General features: G+C 41.3%; 1 protein-coding gene across 1 annotated transcript; it reads left to right on the top strand.

Annotated features, from left to right (window-relative positions):
• The first annotated feature begins 2489 nt into the window (after nt 1-2489).
• On the top strand, nt 2490-3147 carry LOC122120764 (small ubiquitin-related modifier 2-like). The gene has a single exon (XM_042695004.1). It carries the CDS (start codon nt 2490-2492, stop codon nt 2775-2777), a length of 288 nt encoding a protein of 95 aa, XP_042550938.1. The 3' UTR covers nt 2778-3147.
• Nucleotides 3148-12847: the final 9700 nt, after the last annotated feature.

Below are 12847 nucleotides of genomic sequence, written 5' to 3'. Positions count from 1 at the left end.
AGTTCATGAGAAGAGACTGAAGGACAATATGTGCCTAAATATACACAGTAGGTACAGTATATAAGTGCTAACATAATCAAAAGGGGTTTTAGGTAGCAACATATTTCACCCTTTTGCTAATTCTTACTATGTATAAGATCCACACAATGGCCTATCACACCCAACTTACAGATGAGCAAAGAGGGCCAAATTACTACTTGATCCCAGCAAGTTTGACTCTAGTTCCCAGGCTTCTACCATGGTGCCTTCCTGCAGGGATTAGTAAACATTCTCACCTGAACACAGGAGTTCCTCTTGAAAAGTACAGGAAATACCACTGACAGAGGGTGTCCAACTGGTAATGAAATCTAATCAAGGGAATTAAACTCTAATTCCTTAAGCAATTAGAAGTTCATAAAGAACTCTGAACAAAGCTGTAGGACAAAGTATGAATTTAAAGAAATGAGCCCCAGTAGGTAAACATAGGCTGCGCTGGCTGTAGGAAAACAAAGAAAGAAAAGACAGAGGCAGAGAATGACAATATGTAGATATTATAGATGAAGCAGGTGCTGTGTTGATGAGGGACCAGGCAAGTGACAACAAAGAGCACACAAAATTGAGCCAATCAAAACCACTTTCAAAGGAAGATTAAGAAAAACTACAAATAAAATAGTGGGAGCAAAACAGGGCTACGGTACATGCTGGTGGTATCTCATAATCCACTCATGGTAAATTTCATCCAACTTTTTATGCAATTAACTTAATTTTAGGACATTTTGGAACCTAAACCAATGGTGGTCGCAAGCAGAGCATCACAAATGAAGTAAGGCCTAGTGAGTGAAAGGCAGACTGCAGTAAGAGACAAAAGTGATGAACAGAGAGGGCATAAACACCCATTGTGTAAAGTGGCCATTTACAGAACCAATATAAAGTCCACACTAATGGCTAACACTGACACAGAGTTGGATAACATCTCCTAGTACAAAGGCCTACTGATTTACCTCTTGTTTGAAAGAGGCAGCTGAGCCTGCCAACAAAAATATGTGATTGATCTAATTAGCACACTGAACTGAGGAAAACAGTGTGCCAAACTCATATCCACTCAGGATGACTCCTTCCAGGACAAAGCCATGTCCCATAAAAGCCCTATCCTTCAACCTGCACATTCGCATTCATTAAAAGGGGCAACCCCTGCCAGTACTCAGGATGGAGGAGCTTAATGAATATTATTGGATGGAGATGACACAGACGTGAAACTCAAAAGAATGAGCTCTCAGGGTAGAAAAAAGGAAGAAACACGAAGGGCTGTATAAATGTATGCGCAGTGGCTAAACTCCAATTACCAGCTGCAGCCAGCAATTGCGCTATATTATCCCTGTGTTCACATTCCCACTTTCTGCTTAATGCTTTATTAACAGAGCTGACAGTACTGCTCTCCACTCAGGGTTATTAGCACATACAAATCTGTTGAGACTGGCAAACTACTTCATTCAGTCAACAAATACACCAGGGCATTTACTCTGTGCCGGTAAAAAGGAATTATCTAGTCTTTCATTGCTAATGCAAGAGAAAGTCTAGAAACCAGACAGGTGTGTTAAAAATAAATAAATATTAATGGGAAAGGAACAGCAACAACCTTGTGGGGGGCAGGGGAAGGGGAGTGACATTAACCTCCACCTAACAGTCGGCTGATCACACAGAGCCGCTGACTCACTGGTGCTTTGGGGGTAGTTCACACAAACACCCTTCTTTAGGGAGAAGACAACTTCACTGTCTCTCTCATGGATTCAGGGCAAAGTCAAGAGTGTAAAGAAAGTTTTATATAGTTATTCGTACAAATTGTCTTGTGTCTTACCATTTCTCCCTTCAGGGAAGCACAGCAGTTAGGAGGTAAGTAGATGTGGAAACTGGGGTCTGGAAGCCTGGGTGGAACAGGAATGCCTAAGCAGACCCAGGAAATCAAGGCCAACTCTGGGTATAGTGGGCATAGAGCAGTGCACTGATCACATCTTCTATTCACTAAACCTTTCATTATTTTAAAAAACTACGACTTCATCTGAAATTATGGTAGCTTATTATCCCAGTGTTATGGCTTTTGGATACTTTTGAATTTGATAAATGAATCACCTTGATACTCTTGACCATGAGAAATGAATCATCTTGTATCTCCTAATACTGAATAATAGGCATGGGTTTATATGAGAAATCTTTCATGGAGAGAGAAAACAAAAACAGCGGGCGCCTGGCCCAGGCGGTGGCAGCACGGGGCAGGGGGTGGGGGTGGTTATGTAAGCATTGCGCGCTCCCGTGAGCTGGGAGCCAATAGGAGGCCTCGGAGGCTCGTGCTCGTGCATGCAGGGTTGGGGGAGGGAGCGCAGGACGTGCACGCGCCCTCCCCCTCGTCCACTGCTGCCACCTCCTCCAGCCACTGTGGTGCTGCCTGTGTGCTCATTCAGTAAGGACCGGGGACCTCTTTTGTGAAGCGGCATCTGAGGAGACTGGCGCTCGCGATGGCAGATGAAAAGCCCAAGGAAGGAGTCAAGACTGAGAACAAAGATCATATTAATTTGAAGGTGGCGGGGCAGGATGGTTCTGTGGTGCAGTTTAAGATGAAGAGGCATACACCACTTAGTAAACTAATGAAAGCCTACTGTGAACGACAGGGTTTGTCAATGAGGCAGGTCAGATTCCGATTTGATGGGCAGCCAATCAATGACACAGACACACCTGCACAGTTGGAAATGGAGGATGGAGATACAATTGATGTGTTCCAGCAGCAGAGAGGAGCTGTCTACTAAAAAAGGGAACCTGCTACTTTGCTCCAGAACTTTGTTCTTATAGACCAAGAATAATTCTTAATTAGAAAACTGCAATTTGTTCCACCACATCCTGACTACTACAGTATAGTTTTCTCTATTCTTTCATTTTCTCCTTCCCCATTCCTTTATTGTACATGAAGTAACTGGTGTATGTGCACAAGCATATTGCTTTTCTATTTTCTTTTTCTTTTCTTTTAAACTAAATGGCCAATGGTATATTTTGATTGACATCAAATGGAGATGGGATGGGGAAAAATACTGGTCCTGTGAAAATATCCCCCTTCTCCATTTGTGGCATGCTCATTCAGCTTTTAGCTTTATATTTCAGTAAGTTATTTTGCTCTCACTGCATACCTTGTTTGATTGGAGAATTTTAATGTTTTCATTTATCATTGTAAAACCAAGGACAATTTTATAACTTTTTTGTACATAGCTGTTACATGTAGGGCAATCTGTCTTTAAGTAGGGGTAAATTACTCTTTAAAAAAAATCCTAGATAGTTTACCCTTCAAGTCAAGAGTCTTGTTGTTTAAATAAACTTGTTTAAAATGAAAAAAAAAAACAAAAACAAAATGTTGATTTTACCATAACCATTCTACTGAATTATAATTACTCACATTTGGGTCAACTGTTCAGCTTTCTTAGCATTCAGCTCAATGATTACAAAAAAAATCTAATTTGAGGAGGGGAAGGGAAATAACAAAATGCTGAAATAAGGATACAGGTTGACCCATTGTTAACTATGAGATGTACAAGACTCTATGTTGAAAATAAACTTTGCAAGTTCGGGGCCGGGCGGGGCGGGTGGGGGGGGTAGGGAAGGGATGGTAGGAGAAAAAACGAAGGAGGGGGTAACAATGCTCGATAGGAAATGTACTCATTACCTTACTCATGTAACCATAACCCTTCTGTACAGTATCTTTACAATAAAAAATATATACAAAAAATGATTTTTTAAAAACTGCTTAGGGCTGCGAAGGTGGCTCAGTGGTAGAGTGCTTGCCTCGCATGCATGAGGCCCTGGGTTCGATTCCTCAGCACCACATAAGCAGAAAAAGCCGGAAGTGGCGTTGTGGCTCCAGTGGTAGTGCCCTTGCCTTGAGCTGAAGAACTGAGGGACAGCGCCCAGGCCCAGAGTTTAGGCCCCATGACTGGAAAAAAAAAAAAAAGAAACAACTGCTGAGATTCTTTTGCAATTAACATGAATGATGGTAGGTTAAAGGCCTATGTTATCTAAGACAAAGAAATATAAAATGTGTATATATATTTTAAGTATTTTATCATAAAGCATAAAAAGAAAATTTCCTTGCCAATATTTTCACGTGGGCCAAAGCTATTTCTCCACATATGAAATTCAAAGTTATCTTTCTTGCACAAACAACACTCATAAAATAAACTCTACAATTTCCTATATGAGCTATTTGATTTTTTTTTAAAAGTTTGATGTGAATCAATCTCAGTATAGAATCTTTCCATATTTTAAATGTCTTTCTTGCCAGGCACCAGTGGCTGACACCTGTAATCCAGCTACTGAGATTTGAGGATCACAGTTCAGAGCCAACCTGGACAGGAAAATCCATGAGACCCGAGTCTCTAATTAACCACCAGAATACCAAGTGGTAGAGCACAAGCTTGAATAAAAAATCTCAGGGAGAGTGCCCAGATCCTGAGTTCAAACCCCACAACTGACCAAAAAAAAAAGAATCAATCTTTTCCAGTCATTTAGAGCTCTTTCTTCCGTGTCTAAGTTGTTGCAACGTCTTATAGCAACTTGACAACACTCCATCCAAAGAATTCAGAGAAAAACATCCATTTATAGGTTATGTAATAAAATGGTGTATTACTATAACAACTCACATTGCTTGGCAGCGAGAGATGTTTGAGGCTTTGAGAACTCACTGGGCATGGTCAGAACACTCAATGGGGAATGGGTCTAAGTCAAGATGTTTCTCAGAGAGCACAGAACCACTGGCAGTCTAGGGAACCACTCTGATTGGGCAAGAGAACTACCACCGTACTGTACAAAGAAGCCAGTGTGTTCTAGGCATCCTCTAATTTCAAAGGGTATCTTCAAACAAGGTTGTACTTGTTTAGAGGAAATGTGAGTTAAGTCTCTCAGGGTAGGAATGTCTGTGTCTTTTTGCAGCACCCCATGGGGAAGATATGCTGTAGAATCCTTCTTTTTTGCCCCAAAATTATTCACAAATATCTCTGGTTATCCCCAGAGCTTAATTCACAGTACTTACACTGCAAATAATATACAGACAAGTAGGAGAATTATTAGACTTGAGCAGCGTGATCACAAGAACACTGACACAGAGAGACTCACAAATAGATTCTCCTCTTGGTCTCCTGACCCAAAAAGATGCCACTTGATAAGACCAAACACAAACTGGTAGCCAGAACAGTGAACCCAGAGACTTGGTTTTCATTACTATGCTTATCATTTGGAGACCTTTGGGTATGGCTGCCATGCCTCAGTTTGTCCTCAATCCCATCACTTCCTATGGTCTCATCCTGTCTGATACACATGGGTCTGCAACTGAACCAGTTGGATATACAGCTCTACTATAACTCAATTCTGTAGAGAAGCTAGTTAATCTTGGCCACATCAGAAGTGGTCTTAAGAGAGGAAGTATTTTCGATGGCAGAAGTACCCACTTGAGACCATGAAAAACCATGGACACACAGATATGATCACAGGCCTAAGGTAGCTGTTTAAAACCTTCAGCAACCCTTGGAAGGACAATGGAAGATTACTGAAACACACATTCATGGGTCCCTTTCCCTTCTGATTCGGATTCAGTAAATCTGGCAGTGGAGAGCCAAGAACCTGTACCTCAATGAGTTCCCAAAATGACAGGGTACCAGACCCTGCTTCAAACACTTTAACTATAATTACTTAAATCTTGGAACAACTCTGTAAAGTAGGAAGTAATATTATCCCTATTTTACTAATGAAAACATTGAAGGAGAGAGAGATTAAGAAACATGACTGTTCTTTTTCAGCTCATAAGAAGAAGAGCTAGATGAAGTCAGGCAATCTGGTTAAGAAGTTCCTACTCAGTATTACATGGCCTATGCAAACTTGTGAACAATAAAACACAAACCTCTCAAGGTTCACTGCTCCTAACTCAGTTAAAACCTTTTGCCCAACAAGACAACCATCTACTTGTTAGTTAAGCTAAGGACATTTCAACCCAATTCCTACACAATTACCTCAAGTTATGAAATTAAGACCAACATTAGTAAGTCTCAACAGCAGGTCAGCAGTCCATACAAGTCAGGTAGAGTTCTTAGACATGACATCAAAAGCACAATCCATTAAAGAAAAAATAAACTGAAATTCATCACAATTCAGATAAACTGAAATTCATCACAATTAAAACTTTTGCTCCACATAAGCCTCTGTGAAGAAAATAAAAAGACAGTCAAACATGGTGGCATACCTGTTAATTTCCAGCATTCTAATTGTAAGTTCAAGCCTAGCCTAGGTTATTGGAACTGCCTCATAAGAGAATGAGGGGCCCTGACACAACCATGTGGCTTTGTACACATGCCATGTGACAGGGTGTGTGGCCCAATGCCCAGATCATATTAAATGGTCTGAAAATGCAGGCTGCTGTTAGTACTCCTAATGACAAGTGACATAAGATCAAGATAATGTAACAAGGATGTCAACAATAGCTATTTCAATCCTCTTTACGTGTTACAACTGAGGAAACTGGGGTAGACCCAGCTGAGCCTAGAATTCAGAGTTCCTTCACTTGAGCCTCAGTCTCTTTCTCTAACACAATCTAGTCTGTCAGTGATTTTCTATGAGCAATAGGAACATAGAGATACCTCAGTTCTCCCAATTACACCCAATCAAAGCAATGTGCAATTTGAGTCTCCTTGCTCAAAATACACATGGTTTACAAATATCTGTTACATAATAATTCCTTAGCAGATATTTTAAGTTTCAGGCTAACAGCAAATGGGTTTGCGTCTACCACAGAAAATGATGAATGACTGATTATAAATCTCTGCTCTGATACAGTTTCTGATTGCATTAGACAGAGGGCACGGAGACTAATTAAAAATGCTCATGCAGGGGCTGGGAAGGTGGCTCAGTGGTAGAGCGCTTGCCTTGCATGCCTGAGGCCCTGGGTTCGATTCCTTAGCACCACATAAGCAAAAAGCCGGAAGTGGAGCTATGGCTCAAGTGGTAGAGCACTAGCCTTGAGCTGAAGAGCTAAGGGAGAGTGCCCAGGCCCAGAGTTCAGGCCCCACGACCGGACCCAAAAAAAAAAAATGCTTATGCATTCATCACCGTTGATTGTGCATAATCCACTGCCGAAGGTAGCGGTGCAGTGCCGTCTCCACAACGACAGAGAAAACAGGTGAATTCCCACTCACAACTCCCACAGGCGATCTGTCTTGATTTCAGAGTAAGTGGGCTTCCCCTAATAACCTAAATCACAAACAGAATAACAGGGAGAAAACTCTAGGCCAAATTTCACTATTCTAGCTAAGCAGAGGCTGGCCAGACCTGGTCACATGGCACATGATCAATAAATAATTACAGTGGATTGGTAAACAGGTCTGCAGGCATACTTTAGAGATTTTCAAAACTAATTTTTCTAGATGCCTACATAATTGGCAATCACAATACTGATCCAGTGAGGTAAAGGAAATGCATCCTATCTGTCACCACAGATGGCCCTTGCATCCCATCCAGGCCTGCTGTGGGTGGCCTAATCTCTCTCCACCCCTTCAAGGCAGCAATTACCATCTGACAGTCAATGCAAAAGCATCACCAAGGCCAAAATGCCAACATGTCCTTTCCAACAAGAAAAGAGGGTTATTCTCACACCCCCCCAAAAAACTCTGCCTCTCACCACAAAGAATGAAAAAAAGCTGAAGTACATTGTGTTCTCCTGTTCTCTCCTTTCACTCCCCTAACTCAGAAAGCCACAACTACCACCTGCCTCTCTGACCCAGCTCAGGAATCAGAATGTCACCCAGTGTCAGGATATAAGTGTAGACGAAGAAACCAATACACTCTCAAAGTATCCCTTACTTAAGGAACAGATAGCAGTATTCCTCCAAGGGGCCCCCACAGCAGCACTAGACATTTGCAAGGAAGGAGTCAAGGGAGTGGAAAAGGAATTATAACCGTGTCTTTAGAACCTGTGCAGCATACATCAAAGGCCTGGGCTCCATTCCCAGCACTGCTCAAAAAATGCACATGCAACCAGGCGCCAGTGGCTCATGCCTATAATCCTAGCTACTCAGAAGACTGAGACCTGAGGATCGCAGTTCAAAGCCAGCCTCACAGGAAAGTCCGTGAGACTCTTACCTCCAACAAATCACTAGAAAACTGGAAGTGGTGCTGTGGCTCAAGCAGTAGAGCACTCGCCTTAAGCTGAAGAGTACAACGCCCAAGCCCAGAGTTTAAGCCCATGACCAAGATAAAAAAAAGTGCATGCATATCTGAGGTACTACCTTTGTGATCCACATGATGTATAAAGAATCTGCAACATAAGATATGGATTAGTAAACACATAGTCTTCATTAATAGCAAGCAAAAGTCAAAGTTAAGATATTTAACACAGTGGTTATAATCCTCAGACAGAAAAGGGAAGCTGCTTAAGCAAGATACTTAACAAAAATGGTATAACTGTTATGCAGTCACATTTTGAAAAAGCCTTTGCTAGTAATCCTAGCTACTCAGGAGGCTGAAATCTGAAGATCACAGTTCAAAGCCACCCTGGGCAGGAAAGTCCGTGAGACTCTGTCTCCAATAAACCACCAGAAAACTGGAAGTGGCACTGTGGCTCAAGTAGAAGAGTACTAGCCTTAAATTGAAGAGCTGAGGGACAGCGCCCAGGCCCAGAGTTCAAGCCCCACAACTGACAATAAAAAAAAAAAAAAGGAGAAGAGGAAAAGAAAAAAGAAAAAGCCTTTGCTTTTGTTGAATAATAATCAAATAATAGCACTGACTTATGCAATGCCACACATCCACAGTCTCCATGTTCCTCTCTTATAGATTACTAGGAAGCAAAATTGACATGTTCCATTTAGCAACTTTCTTATATATTCCTTAATTCCTTACATATATCCTAAACATTCCTATGGGGTTTTTCCCCAGAATCCTTGGCTTTTTTTTTTTTTTTTTTTTTTTTGCCTTATTCTCTTCTTTTTCATTTCCTTTTGTGGTATTACGGGGATTGAACTCCTGGCCTCAAGCCCCCTAGGCAAATGTTCTACCATTTCAGGCATGCCTCTGGCCCTCTTGATTTATGAACTTTGTTTTTGTTACAATCCAGCTGGCTTCAAATTCATAATCCTCCTGCCAAACTGATTCAGAAGGCAAGGGAGTCTACAATACTAAAGGCCTTACAGAATCGGTGGAAAACGGGTTAAAAAAAAAAACTGCAGCAGCACAGCCCACTGGCTGCAATGGACATTGATGAAAATGAACCACACAACTCATGGGCAGAGATGGGAGGGTAGGAATGGGAGAGAAGGAGGGAACCGATGATACTATGCAAAAGGAAGGAAATGGACTTATTACTTGAATATGTAAAGGCAACCTGCTGTATATCACCTCGAAAACAATAATAATTTTAAAAAGAAAAAAAAACTAATGGCCTCAAAATGAAAAATGAAACAAACAAAAAGCACAGCAGTGGCATTGTAGGTAAGCAGAGAATGTGAGTAAAGGTTGTGAAAACAGAGGGCTGGAGAGAACAAAAAGAACAGCCACCTTGTCTACAAACAAAATTGGAACCTGATCCCCAAAGAAGCCTGGCCACTGGGTCATTCAATCCTGATTGCTTAATGAAAGTGTGCAAATCAGCAGACATCAAATCAGCAGACATTATGCTGGTGCATTCCAAATGTCCCTAATTATGACCAAGTAGATAAAGGCCTTAACAGTCATACTACACCCTATTTGAAAGGGTGTCTGGCACATCATTAATTAAAACACCTCATCTCCCAACTACATTAGAAGCATGATAATTATCTGCATACAAAATTTGCTTTACAATACTTGAAATGCTTCGAACCCTAGGATGACAACAGAATATAAACAAAAAGTGCTAATACTAAAGCTCCTCTCCATTACCACAATGCTCAGATCAAAGTTAAGAGCTCCCCCTTTGGAAATAAGGAATATTAACAGGGCTGAGAAAGAATACAATTATTTTCATCATTCTCATCATTGTCTTCATTGTCATCGTCATCATTTTAGCAATATTTGACTTTTCTTAAGTCATTACCTTGTGCCACATGCCATACTAAGTACTCTTTTATATACCCCAAACTAGAGAAACACAGTAACCTGCCAACCAGGCTGAGAGAGCACAACATATCACAGTAGAGAGCTGATTCCAGGTCTGTCTACCTCCAAAATCTGTATCGTTAATCACTACCATGCCGCCAAAGAGGTAATATTTTAAATGGATAGGAAAATAAAGGAGTTTCCAGTTGCAAACATGTCCCCAGAGCACAACTGGCAAGATCAAAAACAGAATCATGCAAGTTTCACATTAAGCCACTAGAGAAAGCCAGACTGGCATCAGAACAGTCGTCCTATCTCTCCCAGGGCTGGTAAGACCTAAGTAAAGGAAGAGGAGTGGCAAAGAGTGGCCTGGGGAAGCGGATTCATCTAGGTGTCCATCTGAGGAAAGGTACTGGCTCCTGCTCTGTGTCAGCAGCCATGCCACCCCCTGGTTGTAGGTCTTCACAAGCTGGGAAGAACCCCAGGGGTCTCCTAAGTGAGTAAGAGAATGGTGCACAGAACCTGAGGAAGACTGAAGGAACCTACTCAGGAGTGCTCACCAGTGTCCCCCCATGAAGTCCGCTATCTAGTCCTTAATTCCACTATACCTAATCAAGAATGGTAGGCACTCTAAGGCACTTCTCAATCATTGAAAACTCTGTATTTTCTAAGATGGTCCTTTCCTAGAGATGGAAAATTGAAAAGCTCTCTTGGTTATCAAGTACCAGGAAAAACAGTTCTGAAATCTTACAGGAAAGGGGTAGCAGTATCGCGATGCTTCATCATGGCCCCCTCTCATCATTTAAGGACAAGTTAGGGCCTACTAGAGTCAAATAAATCTCTCCTTAAATGTAGCTCTACTCCTATTACATCCATAGCTTGAGGCAAAGTATTTAACCTTTTATGGCCCCAATTTCCTCTGTTTCAAAACAAGGATAAGGACTCCTATCTCCTGGCATCCGGTGAGAATACACTCTTCACAGAGTGTGGCATGTGCCCTGCCCAAAGCCCCTTCCCAGAGATGCTGGTAATATTCCCAGCCACTGCTTGGGGGCAGACTTCGACAATTATTTTCTCTCTCCTTCTCTTCCCTCTGTCTACCTGCTAGTCATATGGGACATAACCTAACCAACCCAGGAGTAGGAACTTGATCCAATCCCTAGATTGGCCACCTACCTGTGATATATTTTGGCCCATTTCTGGCTCATTTCATTTGCATTAGGGGACTAGGAGGACTCTGAACAATTGAACACTGGAATATATGGCAGTCGGCAAGCAGCTGTAACCATTTTCTCTCCAACCTGGTTAGCCCTCCATTAACTTCCCACAGCGAAATTCCTGGACAGAGAACCAAGGAGGATGTCCAGCCACTTCCCCGGGAAGGGAGAAATGTTTTCATCAAGGATAAGGGATTAAGTTCAATCCAGGGCTGGATCGGACCTCAAAATGTTAGCGCCAATACAATAATTCTATCAGAAACCATCCTATGATTTAATCCAGTTGGATCTGGGATAGAGTGTCTCCTCCCTGTCTTGTATTCACAGTGATCCAGTAACTGGTCTGCCGGAACAATGGAGTCAGCATTGGGGCTGGATTGAAGGTAAATGGATTTGCATTCACATTGTGGTTTTCTGTGTTGTTCACAGTCAAGAGAGGACAGAGAGGGAAGGAGGGCGAGTGGCTTTGACATACTATAGTTTATTCATAAGCATCGTTGGATAAAATTTCAGAAAAAGAGTTTTTACTTTGTTAAAAATAACTGACATGGCCCAGAAAGAAATTCTCTAATTTACTGACAAATAAAAGGCATATGTAAGGGCTCATGCCTAGAATCCCAGGTGCTCAGGAGGCTAAGATCTGAGGATTGCAGTTCAAAGCTGGCCCTGGCAAAAAAGTCTGTAAGACCTTATCTCCAATCAAGTAGAGCTGTAGCTCAAAGTGATAGAGCACTAGTTTTGAGAAAAGAGCTCAGAGACAGTGCCCAGGCCTTGAGTTCAACCCCACAACTGACCAGAAAAAAAGGTATATGTGAAAATCTAAAAAATCCATTTTTATACAGGATCCTCTGATATGTTTTGGGTCCCAGTGGTCTCAGTCTTCCCGCTTTGCAAATATCTCACCACAAGTTGCAACTATCAGACCTTGATTAGATTGTGGAGATGGCTAAATAATTTATGAAAACTGTAGTTTACCAGCAGAGTAGTCCCTCCAGCACAGATATTCATTTTTATTATGGTAACTACAAGGAACTCTCTTAAATGGTCATGATATACAATTATTTTATTGTTCATAGCGAAGAGACTGTGAAAAAAACAATCAAATAGTCAACCAAAATAACAGCTTCTCCATTAAAACCCATCTTCTCCAAAAAAAAAAAAAAGCTCAGAAATATTTAAATATTAAAAAGCTCACAGCCTTTCCACTGAAAATTGTTCTTCTAAGTGGGTAAATGGTCACATAAAGAAGCTGTTTACAAACACTTTGCACAGTAAACTATGATTTTATATACACTCAAATAAAATAAAAGCATATACTTCAGGGTCATCTACTCAACTAAATGTCCTTCTGATTACCATATAAAAGAGCTTAGTACAACTTCTCATATCTGACAGTACACAAGTTATGATTGCTTTTCTATTTCCATTATAGAGTGATCACCTGCAGACAATTGGTCAAATACCTGCTTCTCATCTTAAATCTGTTGTCATGTGTTCAAATACATGTTTAAAATATGAGACTCACCGCCGGGCGCCGATGGCTCACACCTGTAACCCTAGAT

The sequence above is a fragment of the Dipodomys spectabilis genome, unplaced genomic scaffold, assembly GCF_019054845.1.
Source record: "Dipodomys spectabilis isolate Male_0828 unplaced genomic scaffold, ASM1905484v1 ptg000178l, whole genome shotgun sequence".
In the NCBI taxonomy this organism is placed as follows: Eukaryota; Metazoa; Chordata; class Mammalia; order Rodentia; family Heteromyidae; genus Dipodomys; species Dipodomys spectabilis.
This window is presented reverse-complemented; position numbering and strand designations above follow the sequence as displayed.

Coding starts and splice junctions, on each gene's coding strand:
- LOC122120764 (XM_042695004.1), top strand. CDS start 2,490: ATGGCAGATGAAAAGCCCAAGGAAGGAGTCAAGACTGAGAACAAAGAT.